Raw genomic sequence first — 22290 nt, forward strand, 5'->3', positions numbered from 1 at the left:
CATCCAGGTGTTCATGTTTCCTGCCTCTGATTATCGATGGCTCTTAGCTGGATGCCCTGGGTTGCCTCCTATATAGTTTAAGTCAGGTGTGCGAAATAAATAGGCAGAGCTGGAGACTAAAGTTGAGCAGTAGAAAGTTTGGGGTAACAGCCAAGTATATTTGAATGTAAGTAAATTTAAATTGAAATGTCCCTCTAGCTTAGGCTGTTTATTCCGTGATTGCGGGAGGCCTTTTTTTTTTTATTGGAGAGCTCAGTGGTGTGAATCCCTCCTGGAAACAGACAACTCAAAGGAATAGTGGGTAGTGCCTCCTGCTGTTGAGTTAGTTTTTGTGTGTTTTGCACATCTGCTTCTCCTCACCCCCTCCAGAGGGGTTTGAGGATGCAAATATGAATATGTAAATTTTGTCAAATAAAGCATTAGTATTTGACTGTAATGCTGTGGTAAACATTTCCCATATCAGTTTATGGAGTGCTGCAGTTAAGTAGACCAAGCTTTAGCAAACCCTGCAGTGAGACTTACTAATAATATTTTCTCTTCTAGGCTTAAATAGCCAAAGATGAGTCGTGGATTTTCAGAAAACAATAACTTCCCATATGACAACAATCAAATGGTTTTGGATATGATCCTGTGTTCCCTAATTGGTGTTCCTCAGCCTATCAACTGGGACAGCGTGGCAAGGCTAGTTCCAGGATATACATCCAAAGAGGTGAATTTACTAATAAAAGAATTTGTAGACTTCAAGCAGTACTCTGTGAAGAAGGAAACATCTTTGGGGGAGGGAGGGGAATTGAAGTTAAGGGATTTTTTTTTTTTCTGAAGTAATTTATACCTAAAGAACTGAAAATGTTAAATGAGCACTAGATTGAAAAAGAAGTATTTTTGTATCTACAAAACCTGACCGTTAAAACTGAGAAATACATTTTATTCATTAGAACTGATACAGAATAAGAACAAAAATTAATGAAAGTAAAAATTAAAAAGTGGATTAAGAAAAGGTAGTTATGCTAACATATTTCAAATTACGTGGCAAAGATTTTCATGGAAAGGATGTCAGTACACGCTAACCTTAGGTAGATTGTAGTATACTTACTAGCAAGCTTGGTAACTTTCTGTGCTTGTCATTACAATTCTAAGGAAGTATGAGTTACAGATCTTTATCAGGTCATTAAGAGTGCAGTTGTCTCTTGCTTGGTCCTACATGATGTGGATTTTTCTTTTTTCGGTTGGAATGGAGTTGGAAGAACCTAGTACCTCCATATACTTAATCTTTCTGGATTGTTGAATTTCGTGGTGAAATGCTTTCATTTTTTTAATAATAATTGTGAATTTTTCTTTTCTGAGGGGAAGTAAGCTAAGAGAGGAGAATCTCTTTGTGATTCAGTAAAGCTGGAAGAAAACAAGCCAGTGGTCTTTATTTTCTTGCAAACTTAATCAAATGTGTCAGCTCACATGTATAGCATTGCTACCAGGCATCACTGTAACCTTGTATTTAGAACATAAAAGTGAATGACTGGGAGTGGAATCTTCTGTGGAGTGTTACTGCCTTTCAAGTGCTTGGCAAAGCGCTTTGGTGGGGTCTCTACGGTTTATCTTTCAATTTGCAGACAGTACTGTGCACATTAAGCAAATAATTATGAAAGTGTCGGTGATCTCTCTCCTTATAATAATTAAGATAATATGATTGATTAGCAGATGTCGGATTACTCTGTTTTAAAAGAACAAAGTGTCTCAAATATGTGGAGTCCCTGTTTAAGGCAATTAAGTAATGGTATACCTGTGATTTTGTGTGTCTGTTGTATATAGTAGACTGGCACCGTTACAAATTTGAGACACTACATTAGCATCAGAAGGTTGTCACTGTGTGCACCGCTCCCCAAGGGGCAGGTGGCATGCAGCAATATCAGTTAGCTCAGTCCAAAATAGATAAATAAAACCAGCTCTTTGAATGGAGCCTGACAAGATGTGTCACAGGAGGATCACCTGTAGAATTAAGTAGATCTGCTTGTATGTGTAAGTTACAAATGTGTAGGATTCTGCTGAACCAAACCCATTATTGTCATTGTATCAGTACAAATTTACAAAATGGAAAGACTTTCTAGTTCATCAAAACAAGGAATGGAAAGTTAACAGAGCTGCAGTGGAAATCACCAATCACTTTTGCCCAAATCAGAATGGAAGTCATAAAGTAAAAGAATAATAATTATGAAGCTATTACTATAGCTACTTTTAATAATTGACAATGTTTATGGTAAAAGAACTAGTTATAAAGTAAGAATTTAAGCTCTCCCCATAACTTTCCCTTTTGAAGATTGGGCTTAAAATCACAGGATTTAAGGAAACAAAGGTTGAGACAGGTTCTATCTTACTTCTTCTCTTTCTGTTAGAGTATTTAATTATGGTCAGTCATACTTTATATTTATGTACTTTCCTGATACCACTAACTAAATAGGAAGCATTATGAGTTTAACATTGTAGTAACTGTTCACATGCAAAACATACAAAATACAGTATATGTCTCAAATTATAGTTATTAAAAATGTACTGAAAGCTACTGCTTCATTGTCCTATCATTTAATCTTGTGACAGTGTGCAAAAAGGTTTGATGAACTAAAAAGCAGTGGAAGTTCACCTGTTGACAACCAGTATAATCCCCTGATGGCTGCTGGTGGGAGTCCTGTGGAAACTTTAGCTACGTACATCAAATCTTCCTTGCTCGATACGCAGACAGAGTTTCAGGAGCCTGCTATTGGGCAGGATTCCATTACTATAACTGGTATGTTTTCAGTCATTCTGAAATATATTGGCTTTGACTATAATCAGTATGTGCATGCTTTTCTGTCCTGAGCGGTAAGTCTACCCAGGAATAGTTGTTGTTCATCTTTGAAAAAGAAAGTTAAGTATAAATATAAGGCATACATGAAGTTGCTTTCAGTTAGTTTAGATTAAGAATCGATGTTTGTTTGGGTATTTTTTAATAGTTTGTCCTTCCATAAGGCAGAAATCCTTATACTGAATCCTCTGTTTAGCGTTTTTGGTGGGGAGAGAAGTTATTCTCTCCTATTGTATATCCAGCATTTTACAGTTAAACTTACAGCCATTTGCAATCACATTAAGCTGTATTATTAAAATAACTGGGAAGTTTTGTGTAGAAAAGCTGCAGAAAGCTGAGAAGGTGATCCCTTGAGGTCAGACCCTTCTTTCCCAGTTAAAAGCCCTGTGTTTGCCATGCTGCTTGATGACAAGATGGCTACATAGGATTTGGAGCATAGTGTAGCTACTTTTTGATGCAAGACAGTCTTGCAATGACATAAAACATGTCTTAGTCAATTATGTGTCCTAGTAATGATTTGGCAGAAGGGGACTAGTCCTAATAGTCATATTTCAATCACAGCACAATTAATTGCTGTTAACATTTCCTTAAGTACTTCTGTAAGTAGTTGTAACTAACTGTGTGATGGTTATTCTCTGATTTTCATTGTGGACTGAGATGTTTTCAGCGCCTTGTAGGGCTTGGTAAATGTGTGGCATGATGTCCTTCACAGTGCTGCAGCTTTCTAGTCACTTTTGTGATAACACTTTGTTATCTTTGCAGAAGAAAACCAGCTGTTTGACCTTTGCTGGAGAACGAATGAAATGTTTTTAATAACTCTAATCAAGAGATGCTATTTGAAAACTGTATATGGAGCATCTAGACTGAAAATGCCTCCAATCAGCTTTCAATTACGTACTTGGTACATGCATGATGTGGAATAAATGCTTCTTACAACCACAGGTGTTTACTTATAAGATTAGTAGCTTCCAAGTAGGCAGTTAACAAGCTAACTCTGCTTATAGAACTCTTTAGACAATTAGTGCATGTTTTCTTTTTAACAATGTAATACATGTAAGGAGTATTAATGCAGTTAAGTACCCTGATGTTTCCTACAACGAGATCCTAGCCTGAGATTTTTTTTTTTCTGTTTTCTTTGCAGCTTTGGGTAAATAATTTTTCCTGCTTACGTATTAATTGTTGATATGAAATTAGGATAATTTTTCTCACAGGCTTGAGTGAACTCACCTTCTTAATATTTGTGAGATACTTGTATATTTCAGAATTGGGGTTTTGAGAAAAGCCTATTTGTAAATGGTTTTTGTCTAATGAATTACTTCCTAGTGGATTTATTCACATCTGCTTATTGTTAGGATCAAGAATTTTGGGTCTGTTTGGATATGTTTGTAGACATGAGTAACAGCAAGAAAAAGGAATTAGACCAGATTCATTTTGAGCTGCATTCCAGGTTTGGCTGAGTTATAAAAGCTCATTTATAACTTGCTAATTATGAGGCAAACTGCTGTTAAGTCCCTCTGAATGCGTATTATGGCGGTAAACAAGCATATAGGATAGCCTTTTATCCAAAGTATTTATTACTAACTTTCAGAAGTCAAACAATCTGTAAGCTTGGGCGGGGGAGATAAGAAGAAATGTATGGTGAAGTTCAGGCATCCCCGTTAATTTGGCTGTGTTGCACATTCTTGTCAGCATTATTTCCTTTTCTTTAATTAATAACTTCACTGTGTTCAAAATAAACTTCTTAATATTTGCAGACAGAACTCTTCCATGTAATTTTTTTCCACAAGGCCTTTCTTTAAAATACCTTACCTTGCATTCAAAATCTAGGACTCCTGTCATGGCTGTTTTAATACTAGCATGGGTCATCTGCTTGTGGTGGAATGGTTGCCCTGAAGACTATGGCTGACCCAGCCCCTTCCAAGGTTTTACTAGGTTCTGTCTAGTAAATCTTCCCCTTTTATTAACTGTGTTCCCTCTATTATGGCCTTACTAAAGCTTAACTGTGCCAGGCCTTACGCTGTATCTTTGGAGAAAGTTTTGTTTCTTCTGGTCTGGTGTAATACCTTTGCTCTCCTGAAGGGCCTAACTACTGTGTTCCGAACTGTATAGAGCTTCCAGATCATCTTTGGCGTCAGTCTGCTATAGTGATTTAGCCATAAGATGAAGTCTTCTCCAGAAGAGTACAGCCTCTTACATTACATGAGAGGGACAAGATGCTTCTGGGACTCTTTTCCTAGAAATCTGAGAGTAGGGAGTAATCATGGAAAATCATGACCTTAGGGGTTTTCATCAGTGGAAGACAGATATGTGTCCGTCCATTATTTAAAAAAAGTTAATGATCTTTCTGACTTATAAGCAAGATTATTGAAATTTCAGATTGCAGCGATCCATTCATTAGTCAGAAAAGTTATTCAATGTCTGAATGCTGGTATTGTCTTAACTCTTGACCCAGAGCTCACTGGATTTGATGCCTAGACCTCCTGGACTTCACTGGGTTTTGTGTCCAGGTTCCACTGCTTGTCATACATTTGTGAACTAAAGTGCAGCTGTCCTTTTTTCCTGGAATAAGCTACTGGATGTAGCTCTAGGACTAGACAAATTTCATTTTTCTGCATTCTGTTTCCTTTGGGCATTGTTTTATGTCGTCTGCTGCTTTAAGCCACGTGTTTGAGAAACTTAGCAAAAACACGTCTTAAAAGACTTCTGCGCTTCTGTTTGGAAGCAACTTATTTCCAAACCTAACACATTATGGATAAGAAGCAGAGTTAGTCTCAAGTTGTTGTGTCATGGCAGAAAAGGGCCCTGAAAACTGAAGTTTTGATGTGACAGAGTCCTAAGACCCACATCCCACAAACCAGACAAGGAGAGCTGAAGGAATAGATTGTGTTCCCAGAAGGAAATGCTGAAGACTCTGTGTGAATCTTGCTGCTCTATATTGAGACAGAACCGATCTGGGTTTGCAGCCAAGTGTCAGTACAACCCAGCAAGGCTGTTGGTCTGAGTTTCCAGTGCATGGCATTCAGAGCAGGAATTTGGATTTTCTAGGTGCCCTCATGGTAGCAGATTTGTTGCTAGTTGTGTAACATTGCTCCACCATGAGAGCTGTACTTCAATTGCATTTCCAAGATGCTGAGAGGATTGAAAAGGTCAGGCATTTTTGTTCTAATGCAGGCTTTTTTCCTTACATTTAAGGAAGGCCCAGCACAACCTCCACAAGAAATTGTTCTTCGGAATCTGAGAAAGGGCCTGTGCATAAAGGTGGAGAAAGCACTGATGAGAGCCAGGGGTAAGAAGATCTTTGTGTGTTTTATCTAGGGGTTATAGAACTGACAGAAAGATGTCTAAATTGCTTGTACTTTTCTACTATCTAAAAGAAAACAGCCAGGAACATCCTAATAAATTCTGTAAGAGATTTTGAAACCTTACATTGGTGTAGAAATACTAGGGGCTGGTTTGGGAGTTTCTTATGTGCAGTAGGGGTAGCTTATTTATGAATCTGTCCATAGTGTTCCTCCAAGTAATTGGTTGCTGCTGTGGTGAGAATAGGAAACATAATCTGATTTTAAAAAGGAATGAAACAAGATGGATGCTAAACAACATTTTAATTAAAAAAAAAAAAAAAAGTTCTGTGAGCATAGATTTGTCCTATGTAAAAGTAGGAAAAGCCAGCCGTAAATGAAAAGTGCAAATGAAAAGTTTTACTACACATTCAAATAGCTGTGCATGTCGCTGTGTTTTGTACTATCACGTCCCTGTTTTCCGTACTATACAAGTACACATAGAGTAATGTGTTTGCTGAAACCTAATGATAACCATTGTTCTGTAGAGACAGCATTTACTGATACTAGCTCTGACCTTTTCTTAAGAAATAGACATTTTAGTATACAATAAAACAATTTTATTTTCCACAGATGAAAATTGCTATTGTATGCTGTTATTGTCCTTGGTGCCTCAGTAACTTAAGCATATGTATCTGCCTATTTTTTCAAGAAAATTTAAAAGGGAGAACAACATAAATTTACTATGTAATTCAGATAGTATCCCATATAAAGTGGTGGCAGAAGTGGGGCCTGGAGCTAGAAATTTTCTGTCTTTGGTCCCTTAACTGAACAATTAAACTGCACTGATTATGTGACAGAGGATATTCATCTGTGTTCTTTACCTGATGATGCTGTCTGACAGTAGTTTCTATTAATAGTTTGTACTAATTTGTTTTCTTTCTATTAATAAAGACCTGTTAGTGACATTGGTGTTGCAATGTGTGATCCAGATTTGGAGATGAGCTCTTTTTTGTTTTGGTGTTCTAATTGGCTTACGGTCCTGATTTGGTATGTGGCTTGTTTTTCTTTTGAGGCCAAATATGGTGATCCATGTGTGTGATGAAGCAAAAAACCTCAAAGAAGATTTTGTGTGTCCTCGAGACCTTTTGATTTCAGAAATGAAATACTTTGCTGAATATCTGTCAGTGGATGCCCAGCGCTGGGAAGAGGTGGACATTTCAGTGCACTGTGACGTTCACATCTTTGACTGGTTGATAAGATACGTTAAAAGGAACACTAAAGATTCTGAAGCTAATGAAATGCCCACTTTAGGTAAAAGAACGTGTGTAGATCATTTGTTGTAGGTTCATTATGTTCTGTACTGATGGAAGATTAATGGTTTTGGTACAGTTCAGCCTCGCTCTCTTTGTTTCTGACTGTTGCACTGAAGCTTGCCATTTATTAGAAAAGTGTTGCAACAGAAATCCTCTAGTCATTATAGCAGATGCCTCTGATTGTCAACACTGACAGGTTTAAGGAAACATCGTGATAGTTGAAGCAGTGAAAAAGGTCTAATATATTTTGGGATCTGGTGTTTTTAATTAAGATTCTTCAGACTTCTACTGAACAAGAACAGAGTGGTAGTTTTAAAATACTGATGATTGTTTGGTTTTGTTTTGTTTCCCCTTTGCTCCTCATCAGTACAATTGCAATATTTTCTAAAACTTCAATGCAATCTGATACAATGCTAGAAGAACTTTTGCCTTTATGAATTTGAGGCAAGTTTTTAATCTTTTTATGAATCTTTGCTATTATTTTTAAAAAAATATAAACCAAGAGAACTTGCAGTGCAGAGGTGAAGCAAAATCTCAGTTGGGTATGATGGCTACAGATGGAAGTTGACCTTGTTGTGTAATTGTTTAGGCACTGTATCCCTATGAAGCCACATTTTCCAGTTTTTATAAATTACAGTTTGTTATAGTTATACTCTGGCCACCTAAATGACAAACCAAAACTTTGTTTCTTAAGATGGAAGATGCTCTACGTATTGGAAGATGGAATGACAGGTTGATTGGTAAAATAATACTTAAAACAGACACTAAATATGCAGAGGGAGGGATGTGTTATGAAATTATCAAAAGAATTGATGTAAAAAAAACCCTTTTTGTTTTGTTGCCTTTTAGAACCATCAAATGTGATATCAATTCTTATTTCTTCTGAGTTTTTGAAGATGGATTCATTAGTAAGTAATAAGAAAGAAAGATTCTCTGCCATAAGGACACAGTTAATTACTAATTGTCTAACAGCTTGTTTGTTATGCTTTGGCTGTTACATAGACAGATGATGCAATGAGAACATTTTGAAATTTTTACCACCTTTCTTATTCAGTATAGTAGTCTAATATTTGCAGAATCTCAATGCAAGAAAACTTACAGAGGAGGTTATTTCTAAATGTGATAGTAGGATCTTGGATTTGCCTTCTGTTGACTGATCTACATCAGTAACTCGCTTCTGATAGGTTTTATCAAAAAAAGGTTATTAAATCAGTGAATACATTTGGTTTATATCCTGTTTACACAATTGACACTTCTGCAGTTTAGGATCTGGTTCTCCAGTTCTGTATAGGTAATATATACTGACTTGTTTGCTAAAACGTTTGTCAAAAGTTCTGTCAGTGGGGTGACCCACAATTAAATGCACAGTCAATGTAGTTGTTTAAGTCACAGTCCAGGCAATACTATGTGTGACGTGTACTGTGGTTCTCTTTTTACAAGTAATTGGAAGGTACCGCTTGTTGAAGACGCAACATTTGTGGAGTTGTTTTTTGGTCTGTAGAAACCTTTTGGAGGAGAACTTAAACTAATTCAGGGTCATGTTAATTCAGAGTCTCCCTTAGACAAATCTGAGACTTGGTTTTTGTTTTTAAGTTGAACTGAAATAGTTTTCCAAAATGTCACAGTTTAAAAAATAAAAATCTTGAAGCAAGTAGTACGTCTTTTGAGATAGCTTTGTCTAGAATTCCTTAATGCTATTTTTAATATTTCTGGTTTTCCTAGGTAGAAAAATGTATTCATTATTGTCACAAAAATATGAATGCTATTGTAGCCACGCCGTGTAACATGAATTGTATCAATGCTAATCTTGTTACGCACATTGCTGATCTCTTCACGCACAATGAAGTGGAAGAGCTGAAGGACAAAAGAGATAAATTTAAAAGGTAACTTTTTACCCTGTAATACATTACTGAAGTGCTGTCAGGCTTTTGGATCATTTTTTTCAGAACAGCTGAGACACTGTGGGATTTGAAGTGAGATATATATATAGATATATATATACAAACAATTTATATTCTCTTACAATGCATCCTTAATACAGAATATCATTAAGTGACTTCAGAATTTCTTATTAATATTATGGGCAAAAGGAAAGAGCTTTTTATAGGAAATAAGCAAAAGGAAAGGCCACACTAGAAGTGTGGCATGGACAAATTATTCGTGAATTCTCACATGGGGGTCAGGATTAGGGTAAGGAACCTTTTATGGGATGACATGCTCCTAATTCATAGAGAATGGTTTGGATTCAGCATCCTGTGAATTCTGATGTTTAGACATAGAAATTAGGGTGGCTGGAAGGCTGAAGAGTTGTGATGGAATGCTGTTTCATACATAAGGATTCCAGCTTAGTCGCTATTAAGGTAAGGGGCAATTATTGGACGGCAGACTGACAGACAAGCAAGGTGAAAGTAAGAAAGGATTTTAATCAGTAGGGATGAAGACATATTGAAGTTAAGTGTAATTTCACAGAAGTAAAGTCTTTTAGTCAAGGAAGAAGGTGGCAGTTTTTATTGGCAAGCAATGTAATAAAGAGAAAAAAATTAAGGGGTCTCTTTGCTCACATCTGTGTAAAAATAAGAGTTGACCAGATCAGGAACCGGTTATCTGTACAGATTAATTGAAAAGAAAATCACATTAAAAGCTAGATTCTGCGAGAAATATGGTGACTTTGCTTATCATTTATGTATAGTCTTGCTATACATAAAACAGTTTTCAGTTTTTTTCTGATGGATAACTTGTGTTGCTATCATTAATAGTAAACTTTTCTGCAAGAAGATTGAGAGACTGTTTGATCCGGAGTATCTAAATCCAGATTCTCGAGGAAATGCAGCAACATTATACAGGTATCATCTTTTTATATTACTACTTCAGTTGCAAGGACAGTCCCTGCATTTTGAAGTCCTGCTTTTACTCTAGTACTTTCTTTCTTTCTTTTTTTCTTTTTTATAATCTAGATGCTGTTTATGTAAAAAGCTGCTAACTAAAGAAACTGAAAGAAGAATTCCTTGCGTACCAGGAAAAATCAACATAGATCAACATGGGAATATTGTCTATATTCATATAAGGTAGTGCATATATATATATTAAAAATGTTTCTTCACCTATATGATTTTGGATGATCTTGCAAAATACTACATGTTTAGGGATTAACAGATACTCACATTGCAAAATTAAGTCATATGTATGTGAAGAGCAGTATGAAACATCTCAACTTCTTATATTACCTAGCAAAAAAACCCTATAGGGCAATTATGATGTTGTACTTCTGAAGTTCATTCGGCAGTGCCGCTGCTGAATGGAAATGGAAAAGCTGCAGACACGATTACTGGGAGAGCTATTTTGGGTTCTACTGCCTTAAATAGAAAATACTCAGCTAATTCTTTCATCGCAGAGTTTTGAGATACGTGTAGTTGGTGGCAAATTAAATTGAAGGCTGCGTTTCTACCAGGTTTGTTATTGAATGATAGATCCGCTTCTGCCAGCAAAGAAATGCTAACGAGTATTTTCTAGACTGACTTTAACCTGGCAAATCAAATACTCAGCCTGCGTAAAGACTACTATAAATAAACTTTGCCGGTTGTTTTTCTGTTCTAAAGTATTTGTCAGACGAGCTTCCAGAACTTATTCTGTATGCGTGCCTGATTCGTTTGGTACGAATGTTTAATTCAATTCTGTTTGATCCATGTTTGTGAACAGCTGTATTCTCTTTTTAATGCAGATCAGTGTGTGATTAGCTGCAGTTCCTTCCCTCCCCACATGCCCCCTTTAGGAAGATGGTGGGAAATTAGTAATGGGAAACCTTTATCATCAGATCTATTTCATTCAGACCAACCAAAACACAGTTCAGTATCAGCTCCCAGGGTAACACACATTTAGTGTTACCTTCCACCAGTAATTCCAAAGTGTGGATTAAGTTCTGCCTAACAGCCTAAATAGAACCGAATCTTGTGACCCTGTCCTGACCTATTAGGATCACTGGTGATTAGCCATGTAAAATTCATTAATTGTATTACTTCACTTAAGCTGACTGTATGTAGCTGCTATGCAATTCCTAGCATATAAATGTGCGGGGTTTTAAAGTTACTCCGAGGATTATTTAGGTTCTAGTTATTTGCCTTGTGGTACTGGTAACTGCTTTTGTACACAGAATCCATTTACTGTCCCTTAGGTGAAGTGATGCTGAGCACTAATGAATTCAGGCTTATGAGCTAATACAAGCCTACTTTTAATGATTTAAAAATAGGTTTATGTTTATTGGTCCTCTAGTGGTGCCTAAAACTAACTTCCAGTTGGAAGTACTGCTCCCTTAGTTTAGGTTAGATGTATGTATAATAAAAAGCGGTTCAGGCCAGGGCTTAAAATTGTGGGAAAACGGTATCTACTCTTTCTGAAGACAACATGCACCAGTGCAAGTTGCATATTCTTTTTTCGAGTTCCGAAGAGGCATGTGTCATCACTAGAAAGGAACAAAGTCTGTATTGTTAAGACTAGAAGTCTCAGATACATATATTCATCAGGGAGGTATGGTCTTATATTTTCAAACTTTAATTCTTAACTGAGTAATTGCTGTTGTGTTGCAGATACACAGAAACATGTTGGCTTTTAAAATAAATAGGATGGCAGTACTTCGCTTCTGTTGCACAACATGTTACTTTAAATACGGAAAACTGCAATATGATGAACTTGTTTGCATGCGTATATTTTGATTTCTTCTACTCTATATTGGTTTTCTGCTGTTTTATGGTTCTACTGATTTCCAAAAGGCTTAATATTTATCTTAGTTTATAAGTTTGCAATATATAGAGCTTGAGATGAATCAAGCTGTAATTCTTTGTTATTGGTAAGTTTAGGACTTTGTGAAAGAATACAGGCTCTTCTGTCGTGGTCAGAATTTAATAACGATTGTCCCACATTGTATCCTTCCTGTTCTAAATTCTTTTGTAGGCTTTTCACCAGTGGAGCATGTGGTGTTCTGTTCCTTCTCCACCTCACCTTTCTGGTGGCAGGATCAAAACAGAGGACTCTGTATGCAACCTAAGTTTTTGCTTTTTCAGAGACAAAACCTGGGAAGTCCATGAGTACTTAATTGGCCTTCATGAGGAACTGAAATCTTGGCGGGATGTTTATTGGCGTCTTTGGGGGACTGTCAATTGGTTGACCTGCTCAAGATGTAACCAAGTTAGTGTATTTTTACTTGTTTGTCTGTAGATGACTTGTGGGTGACTTTTGGGGGGCAAGGCAGGGATTAAAGCAGTTTGGAAAATATATGTCCATAAAACTTGGTAGACGTTCTTTATAGTGCAAAATTTTGACTTCCAGAAGTGATCAATCTCACTTCTCACTACCTCTCTTTTTGTTTTACTGCAGTCTTTCCTGTGTACAGATTTCTCCCATTGCCAGTACCATTCGCAGCCAGTTCTTTATCCAGGTGTAGCAAGTGCTCTGGGCTCAACTGGGACAGGAGTATATCCCTGTTGTAATCAAAAAGTACTTCGATTTGATCCTACAACACTCCCAAAGGTACTTCAATATTAGCTTACTTTTAAAAGAGCATAACACATGGCAGCGGGGCAACAGTGTGTTATGAAAAGAGGTCTTTTCCAGAATAAGAATTGTAAATTGTTGCAATATCCCAGAAGCAGGCTAAGACCTTGGCACGCAAGAGTTTAAAAGTTGAACTTTTGTTATTGTACTAACTAAAATCAGTTCTTCCCATCAACTCAAGTATTTGATCTTTTGTGTATATGTATTGCAGGGCTGCAAAGTGAGGGATCATGAGATTGAATTACCTTCAGGAAATGAAGATGGGGATGCTTTGCCATCTCAAACTACTAAAATATTGAATGATCTGCTTCATCATAGAGATGTCATTGTTGTTCCTTTCACTAAGGATGAGAATAGGTAAGAACATTGTATTGCATTACTGAAATCACAGCTTCAACACTTAACACATGCGTATGTTATATTTGATTTCTCTCCCATTTTAAAATGGGATATAGGACTTTTTAAAGGTAACTTATTTTTGATTGTTTAATTGGAAATTGGACAGAGAAGAACCAGTACTTTTTCCTTTCACATTTCAAGCAGACATTTAGTCATTCATCCTTCATAACCATTCACTCCTGTCTTTATATTTTAATGGATTGTTACCAAAACGTTGTGCGGCTGACTTGGAGGTCTGTCTTCTCTGTTGATATGTGATGAGTAGAGACACACTGATTCTAAAGTTGTGACATAGAAAAATTTATTTTAGTTTCACATCTTTCTCTTTAAGTGATTCTGGTATTGGGCTCTGTGATGAAAAAGGCATTGAATGTGATGTGCTTGTAGAACCAAATACGCCGTGGGGTCCCAAAACTGGAGAAATCAATGCTGTGAGTGCCAAAGTTTTTGGGTTTTTTGTTTTCCTCCCTTTTTTCTGATAATGAGGATTCTTACGAGGGTACTTTGAAGAATTCATTAGATAACTTTTAATAAAAAGAAAAAACATGCAGTGTTGGAGGAAGACATACACTGCTGAGCATTGCAAAATAGCATAGGCTAGCATAGCTGCAAAAGATCTGCTTGGTGAAAAGGCAAAACTTTTACCATGTCTGTTAGAAATATTTCTGTATAGCAGATGCAATTCTCCATATGTCTGTGCTTTCCACCCCACTCTTAAATTGGTGACATTTAAGGATCCAGTCATGCTTTAAAACTCATCACATGGTAAATATTTAGATAATTGCTGCCTTTGTTTTGTCTGCTGATATATCTGGGTATGTCCACATGACTTTTGCAAGTCCATAAGTGAAGAACAGTAACGGGGTTCTGTTTTGATTAGGTTTTTTTTTGTTTGGTTTGTTTTGTTCTTTTCCCCAAGATGTGAAAGATTTTACTTTCCAGAACTATGATACAGGTATGTTACTATGTGTGTTTCAGATCAACGGAGATACTTTCTAAGGCAAGTTTAAAGAGACTGTTTATAATACTGTCTCTGGTTTAAAGAGAGCTTTCATGCAAAGATAAATTTTTTTTTTTGAAGTTCTGCACCCATCATGGAACTTCTGGTGACTCAACAATGCTTGAATTCCATGAGAATTTCAAATAGAGTATCAGAAGCTATCCTGCAACAAATGTGGGGGGCTATTAAAGTTAAACTCCACAACAGTCTGGTGCATAACTGCCCCCCTGTCCTAGACTGCTTTTTTGATTAAAATCAGCTGCAAATATTTCTAGTGCTAAGGTTAGGCATGTTGAAACATGGCTCTGAATTCACTGCATTTCATCAGTCAGTGGTTTACCACCTGTTTGAGGTTAGTCATTCCACCAAAATTTATAGTTATAGATGGGAGTAGGCCTTTTAGGAGTTACCAGTGTAGATTGCTGTACTATAACATACCACTCCTATTTTTAGAATTCCACTCACTTTTTTTTTATTCTAATTATTATTAGTTCTTTAACTTACATGCATTTCTATCTCTTTCTGTGACTACAGTTTCTTTCTCTGAAGAACTGGACTCTACAGCTGGTTAGTAAAATATTTTGTTCATAACTTTAAATATTTGCTTTTCTGCACTGGCAGAGAGCTAGCTTTGATTTCTGTCTTGCTTTCTGATTAATTTGGTGGAAAATATATTGTCTTGCTTTAATTTGGAGGTTGCAGTATAGCAACACTTCTTACAAGAAAGTGTAAAATGTGTGTGAAGTACTGCTTTGGCATGAATAAAAATTTAAAATTCCTTTTAAGTGTTTTTTTGTAAATGACAACAAACACTAGACCAGCATGGCATGCATCAGTTCTTAATAGTTTGTTAGGCTGACAGAAACATAAATCAGAGTTTTTGAGTGTCTGTCCTTTTGATGGCTTGTCTGAGATGCTTCTGTCTTCTTTATGCTGCTGCTTCATTGCAAAAAGCTTTTATCAGAGTTGAGACCCTTGCCCAATGTAGAGAATGGGGAGTTGTTCTTTCAGCAGCATTTACTATTTTTGTATGTAAATGCTAGAGAGCAGCAGTTTACCTGTGTCGCTCTTGAGGATTTGTGTTGCAGTCCCGTGTTCCTAGTATCCTATAGTAAGACTGTTCTTGCAAAAGCATGGTTCCTAAACTTTTTGAACTTGCAGTCCACATAAGCTTCATCATTTCTCATGGATTACTAGGCATTCATTATCACTTACTTTAAAAGATACATGTGTGTATTTGAACAAGGTGAACATCGTATTACTTAATATTTTCATTATTCTGTGCTGATCAGTTAGGAACTGTTCACTGTGAGCCCATCTGTTGCAATATTGGAGCCCATAGTTTAGGATGATGTACAACAGAGAAAGAAAAAACACAAAACTTTTAGGTATTAGGGTGAGTTCACCAAAAAAACCCCATCAAACCCAGCCAACCAGATACTCCAGACCAACTTGCAATAAATTATTAATGCAGATAGCTCTGGTGTACATAATCTGTATCTATTTGTAGTGCACTGCAATGCACATGCTTTGTGATGTTCCATTACTCAGTATCTCAGCAATTTTAGGCAGTTTGCAAGATGCAGCAAGCCTTGATAGAACCGTTAGTAAACCTGTAGTTTCCTGTGATTATGTGGTTAGCTCAGACATTCGCTACCATAACATAAGCTTTCTTATTAATTAGAAAAATAATATAGCCAGCAATACGTTAGCTATTAAACACTGAATCATACAATAATACAGGTTGGAAGGGATCTGGTGGTCATTTTGCATATTTCCTCCCACTCTCAAAGCAGGGCCAACTTCAAGGTTAGATTCAACTTCAAAGCTGTACCACTTTGCTCAGGGTCATAGCCAGTCAAATCTTGAGTATCTCTGAAGATGGAGATTTTACAGCCTCTCTGGGCAACCTCTTACAATGTTTGACCACTTGGAAGAAACATAAATTAAAATATTTATCAAAACATTATAAGCAAAAATTTGAGAATCATGTTTTCGGACCTAACTGTGCATGCAGTTACGGCACTAAGATATGGAGCTATGTTTGAAGTCAGCTCCTTCAAGACAGATTTAATGTATCATTTAATAGGAATTAAACCTCACTTAAGTCTGTGTCACTCTCCTCCTGTTGATTAGAAACAGCAGTCATTGTTATCTGAAGAGGAGGATTATACCACTGGCTCAGAGGTCACTGAGGATGAAGTGGGGGATGAAGAAGAAGTATGCAGGAAACCAGGTACAAGTCTCTACAGTCATCCTCCCTGGAATTTAGAGACAGGGATTTAAGGCAGCAGAATTATTCTGTAAGCAAATTTTAAACATCAGGCATTTTAAAAATAAAAACTAATATTACTTGAATTTTATTTCTAGTTTTTCTCTGTTTAGGTACAAATTACCCAACTGCTCACTGCCGTCAAAAATCACTGGCAAATGAGGAAAGATGCAACTATTCATGTCTGAGATGTCCTCACAGTTGATCAAGGGCGTATTTTGCAGGAAATACTGTCAAATGACTTTTATGAGGTTTTGTTTAGATAAATGTTGGAAGAAAAGGCAGTAGCTACACGACTGTGGTTTTGCATGTGTTTTTTTAGCAGAATATTCTTCTGGTTACATAGTGGAATGACTGGTGAATGTGGCTGGAATTGTGTCTGCAATGAAGATAATCTCTATAGGATCTAAAAGGATTTTTGGGGTTTTTTGGTGGGTTTTTTTGTATGGTAAGGAGGGGGTTTAAGAACGTGGAAAGCCAAAAAGCAGCTTCTCTGTTCCACCATACTAATGAGTCATTTGAACAGGGGCAGTTCTTTGTTCTATTTGTCTTTACTCAAAGGAATTGGAGTGTACCAGTTTGTTTTTAAAAAAAAAAAAAAATATAAATATTGTAGTTTGAACTTAAACTTGTTTGGTATCGCTCTCAAGCTTGTGGATTGAATTAGTATGGTCAAAGATGTAGCTTGTGTGTGCACTTTTAATTTTACAACAGAGAAGTTGTGCTGTTAAGTATAATCACTCTGCTCTTTAAATATGTACTTGGGTTCCGTTTGAGTACTCTGTGTGTATTAGCATGCCTGTAGCCTGTTCATTTACTCTATTTATAAAGGAATGGAGGGAAAAAATTTTCGTAGCTGTGTAGCTGAAAAATTCCAAGTATCTGTGATGGTATGAATAGCTATTTCTTCAATTAGCAGGTAGAAAGGAGAAATTAAAGAAATCCTACAAGCACCCAAAGAAAATTGTTTCTTCACCTAGTGTTCATAAAAAGGAGAAGCCATCTGATAAGGTAAAATCATAGCTGTGAAGCCTGGTTGTGTTGAATAATGAGGAATTCTCTTAAGTTTTGGACTTTATCTTAAAACATACTTAATGTGTGTTATCTTTCTTTTGATAGTCAAGTTCCCGAGATGCATCTCCATTCATGTAAGTAATTCTCAAAGTCCTTGAGAACATGTTCTAGTATATCCCTCTTTGTAAACTGTTACTAATAACATGGTGTGCATCTTTCTTTTCTAACCAGTGTGAGTATGCAGCAGAACAAATGGGATGCCTCCAGGTCACTAAGATTCAACCAAGATGCTCAAAGAGAAGATGGTCTGTCCTTGCATGAGTTTAGCTTTCATAAAGTTAATATTATGCAAAGAAAATTATTCTTTCATATAAGAAATGGCAACTTTCCTTCAAATACAGCCAATTACAGAAACATTTAGGTTGAATTTAACCTCAGATACAGCAATCTGAGGAGGGGTTTTTTATAGTTGCTTCTCATTTGGAAAAGAACAGGTTTTGACTAGGCTGATCATTATTAATTAGCTGTATCCAAACCACACAGCAATCTTCGACTCTTGCAAACTGTACAAAAATATTCATACAGCTAGTAGCTCCTTTTGAAAATGTTACTTTAGGGTTTGATTTGCATTCATTAGCAGTCTCATCTATTCTACAGGAGAAAAAAATGTTTGTGGTAGGAAAATGGAAAGAAAAAAACACCGTATAAAACTAAACATTGTAGTCTTGCACGCAGATTGAAAAATAAATAGGTAGCATTTGGCCTACTGTCTTGGAAAATGCTGGAAAGGACTTCAAAGTCTAGAGAAGAAAAAGAAAAAAATGCATTATAAGCATACGTTACCGTGGTTTATGTTGTTTGCTTGAAATGTCAGCACATAACCTACCAAGATTATAGTTATGTCATCTGATAACTGTGTAAGTATGTGAATAATTTTTCCTGCATCCCTGTGCCATTTGTAGTCTGCAGATAAACAGAGATAAACGCTCACTTCTATCTCTTTTCCAGTCTTTCTGACTAAAAATATTCAGAATTCTATTCGTTTGTTCTACCTTTTTTAATATCTCCTGAGACTCTTTGGTGCGTTTATTGCTGTTTGGAAAACCTCTACCTCAAAACCGTTCCCATAGGTTTTGATCTCAAAGTAATGCCTCAGGCTGATTCTGGTATCTGCCAAGAATGCTACTGAAGCTACATCATGCATCAGGATCTAGGATCTTGGTTGCTCAGGATTTTTACATGAGCTGAAAAGAAAGCTACTTTTACAAATAGAACACCACTAAAGTGTGCATCTAATTCTTCTGTCTTTGTATTCAGAAGCAAGGAAAATGGGAAAATGTCTGTTCTAAGTGTTTCTTCTTATTTCTGACAGATCAAAGAAGAATGTCTGAGATTACAGGGCACTTAATAAAAATGAGACTGGGAGACCTTGATCGAGTCAAGTCAAAAGACAGCAAAGAAGTAAGATTTGTCCTGTCACAATGTAGTGTTTAAGAACTGAAGCGAGCCTTGGTAACAAAAATACGTAAAACAAATGCAAATACCATCTATTCAATACTTAAGCTAAAGAATTGAATTTTATCAATCTTCGTTTTGTTCCAAGCATGATTTTTATGTGGAAAATAGTTTAAAATTATATTTAAAATTCACTGCCTTTAAAAACTGGGCATGGAAAATAGGATGGGTTTAAAAGGTTTCAGTACTGGGTTGTGATAATGAAACAAAGAATGCCATAGGTTCTACTGAATATTAGTGATTTTTATGAAGAATCACTGATTAAATTGGAATAATGTCAAAACTAGATTTATTTTTTTCTCTGGGTTCCAGTATGCAGGAGGCATTTATTCTAGACTCGAAGCTCAGATAAAGGCCTCAGCACAGGTCAGTGCACGACAAAACAGTGCCGAGAAGAATGCCAGGTAAGATATTAAAATAAAAGAAAAAAGCAGAATGTGGATTTCGGGGATGGGTGGGTTTTGTTTAAAGAAAGCCATGCCTCGTTTAATACACTTTTGCATCAGCATCCCTTCCAGCAGGTTAGCCATATATGATGTGAAAGCTTCATTTGTCAAATTAACCTAGAGCAAAGAGAATGAAACTCTTGTTCCCATGCTGGAAGAATTGCTTTATAACATCTATGTTGGAAGGATGGCTGCTGCTCAAATAAAATATTCTGTGAAATAATGGTAACTGGAAGAGTGTTACCCAAGGTTCTTTAGCCTATTCTTTGGCTTCCTTCCAAAAACAAAACCAAATACCCCACACACCAAAAACCTACATTACTGCATATTGGTCTTCTACACCTTAAATGGATAAACTAAAATGAACTGAGAAGCTGGCACTGTGTGCAGTTGTAGAGCCTAGAACTGGTCATAATTGGCCAGCAGGTGAGCCTCTTGAGCTGAAGCTTATGGTGGAGTTGCTGACCAACTTTTAAGGGATGGGCTGGAAGCTTCAAGTATGTTGTCAAAGGAATTTCTCACAGATCTTATTTCTGTCAAAAAAAAATGCGTATGACTTTCTGTATAATTAGTGATTTCAAAATAAAGTATTTGACATCACAGTTCTTTCAGCTGTGTACCTTCGTATGAGTATGTAGTTTATGGGTACAGGTATGCTAGCAGAAAGGCAACTCTCAGTAATAGATTGTGAGAGTGAGGGGGTGTTTTTTCCCCTCTCCTTCTCTGAGGACATTTAACATGGACGTAATTTCAAAAAAATACTGTACTAGAGAGCTGACTGGACGTTAATTTAAAATTCTAGCAGTAATAATGTTTCTTCTGTGTTCTTAATCCAGGTCAAAATCCCGTTTCGGTCAAGGCCGTCCAACATAAGGACTCATGAAAAAACTTTAGCCAGAATTCGTTACTGCTTCCTGAAACTGTACTGCACTCTGACATACGGAGAATGCACGTCTCCAAAAGCTTTCCAGTGACTTATTTATTACTTTAAGCCTTGTAAATTATTTTGTGCGATAAATGAATGCAAATCCAATAAGGTCTGTACTTATTTTAATTGTAAATATACGATTTCTTAAATTTAATTGCTTTTTTAGGCTATTGTGTTAAGTTGCATAGAAAATATTTTATAAATCTACAAAGTTAAATTATCAGACTAACTTTATTTATGGGGGAAGACATAAATATGCCTTTTAGTATGCTAGAAATACTGAAAAGGAAAAAGCAAGACTACTGAATTCTGAATACAGTCAGCAGCATTAACACGTCGCCTAGTGTATTTATATTGTGTAGTATTTGATGGAACATTTTAGGTCAGTCCTCTGGGGATTTGCATTTAACGTCTGTGACAATACCTGTGACTTAGACTAGTTTAAGCAAAATTTTAATGCAGTTCTGAGGCTTCCTTCTGTATATCACACAACTCCTGTTCGTGTGAAGGTAGGTAGCAGGTAGAGACTAGACCTCCAAAGATTATATAAATGCCATGATGATGCAGTATTGCATCTTGCATGTGGAACACTTGCTTTGCTTGTATGTGAAATCAATACTCATTCCCATTCCTTATCTGACTCCTCTTACACAACACAGTGTTTTTTTTCCTTCTAATATCCACACCTTAGGATGCAAAGCAGTTCTATCTCTTAGTGATGCTATGCCACTAAATTTCTGAGCAGATATGCCATTAATTCTGCATCTTTCAATGGAGATGTATCATTATGAAGATTTGTGCATGTAGATCTTTTGGGTCTAGTTACTTTCTGAAACCTGCCTGAATAATACTGTTTAGAAGTCAGATGCACTTTCAAGTTCTGTATTTGGAGCAATAGAAGTTTGTCTACATGTAAAATCCAGGGCTACCAAAATGAAGTAACTTGCCTAGAAAACATGTTGCATATTAGCAAAGAAAATGGCAATAATAATGGCTGAATTCAAGTAAACACATTCTGACTTTTTGAAACAGGTAGAAAGAGCGCTCAGGGAAAGCTTATTCCAGGCCACGTCTGTACAATAAATTGTGAGTTTGGAATTAAGTCAACAAGATCCTGGGAGGGTGGGGTGGGGTAAGGAGAGGGAGGTCGTTGCTTAAATGCACTTTTCTCTCCATTCAGGCTTTTTTGTTTGTCTTGTTTCTTGAGGATTTTCAGTAGGTGTTAGAAGACTAGGATAGCAATACTTGAAAATACTGCTTTCAAGGTGGAAGATTTCTATTGAAACAATTAAAAATGAATGTTCTTTATTGTGTGTTTTGTCCAATGCTATAGCAAATTTGGAGCCAAATGAAATGAACAGGCAAAACCATGGATTTCAGTGGCCTTGATTTCGGGCAGGAGTGCTAACTTTGCTGGAGTGCTTTAATCTGTATCAAATAAATAAGGCTTTATTAGTGCCTCAGGCCTCTTGCAGGTAGTAATGCCGTTTTAAGCACTTACAGTAAACATTGGAAAACTGATTGTTTGTTGAAAGAGGAAGTATTATAAAATCCACTGGGTATGAAAATGCAGTAGAATAAGCATTTTGCTACAATTTTGTGACTTCTGATAGAGGGTTGTTCCAAATTCCCATAGTAAACTTTGCTATGAAAGTTGCAGGCTGCATGCATGTGTGCTTAGTTTTCATAGAACTACTGACTAGAAGAGAAGGGAGAATTCTGCTGGTTTTGTTCTGTGGGAAAGT

General features: G+C 36.5%; 1 protein-coding gene across 3 annotated transcripts; it reads left to right on the forward strand.

The window, feature by feature from the left end:
- The first annotated feature begins 559 nt into the window (after nt 1-559).
- Nucleotides 560-20667, forward strand: SANBR (SANT and BTB domain regulator of CSR). 3 transcript variants are annotated; one of them, XM_086460807.1, is made up of 20 exons: nt 560-709; nt 2590-2776; nt 6026-6119; nt 7187-7425; nt 8277-8335; nt 9150-9310; nt 10184-10270; nt 10382-10492; nt 12482-12605; nt 12795-12947; nt 13183-13328; nt 13702-13801; nt 14905-14937; nt 16507-16606; nt 17559-17653; nt 17762-17790; nt 17888-17961; nt 19029-19117; nt 19484-19537; nt 20454-20667. In XM_086460807.1, exons 1-20 carry the CDS (start codon nt 560-562, stop codon nt 20589-20591), a joined length of 2223 nt encoding a protein of 740 aa, XP_086316933.1. In that variant the 3' UTR covers nt 20592-20667. The 3 variants fall into 3 exon arrangements, with proteins under 3 accessions (XP_086316933.1, XP_086316934.1, XP_009950991.1); XM_086460808.1 differs by having other exon boundaries at nt 19484-19575; nt 20454-20541; XM_009952689.2 differs by having other exon boundaries at nt 17562-17653; nt 19484-19575; nt 20454-20541.
- The last annotated feature ends 1623 nt before the right edge of the window (nt 20668-22290 follow it).

Source organism: Leptosomus discolor, chromosome 2 (genome assembly GCF_034619465.1).
Source record: "Leptosomus discolor isolate bLepDis1 chromosome 2, bLepDis1.hap2, whole genome shotgun sequence".
In the NCBI taxonomy this organism is placed as follows: Eukaryota; Metazoa; Chordata; class Aves; order Leptosomiformes; family Leptosomidae; genus Leptosomus; species Leptosomus discolor.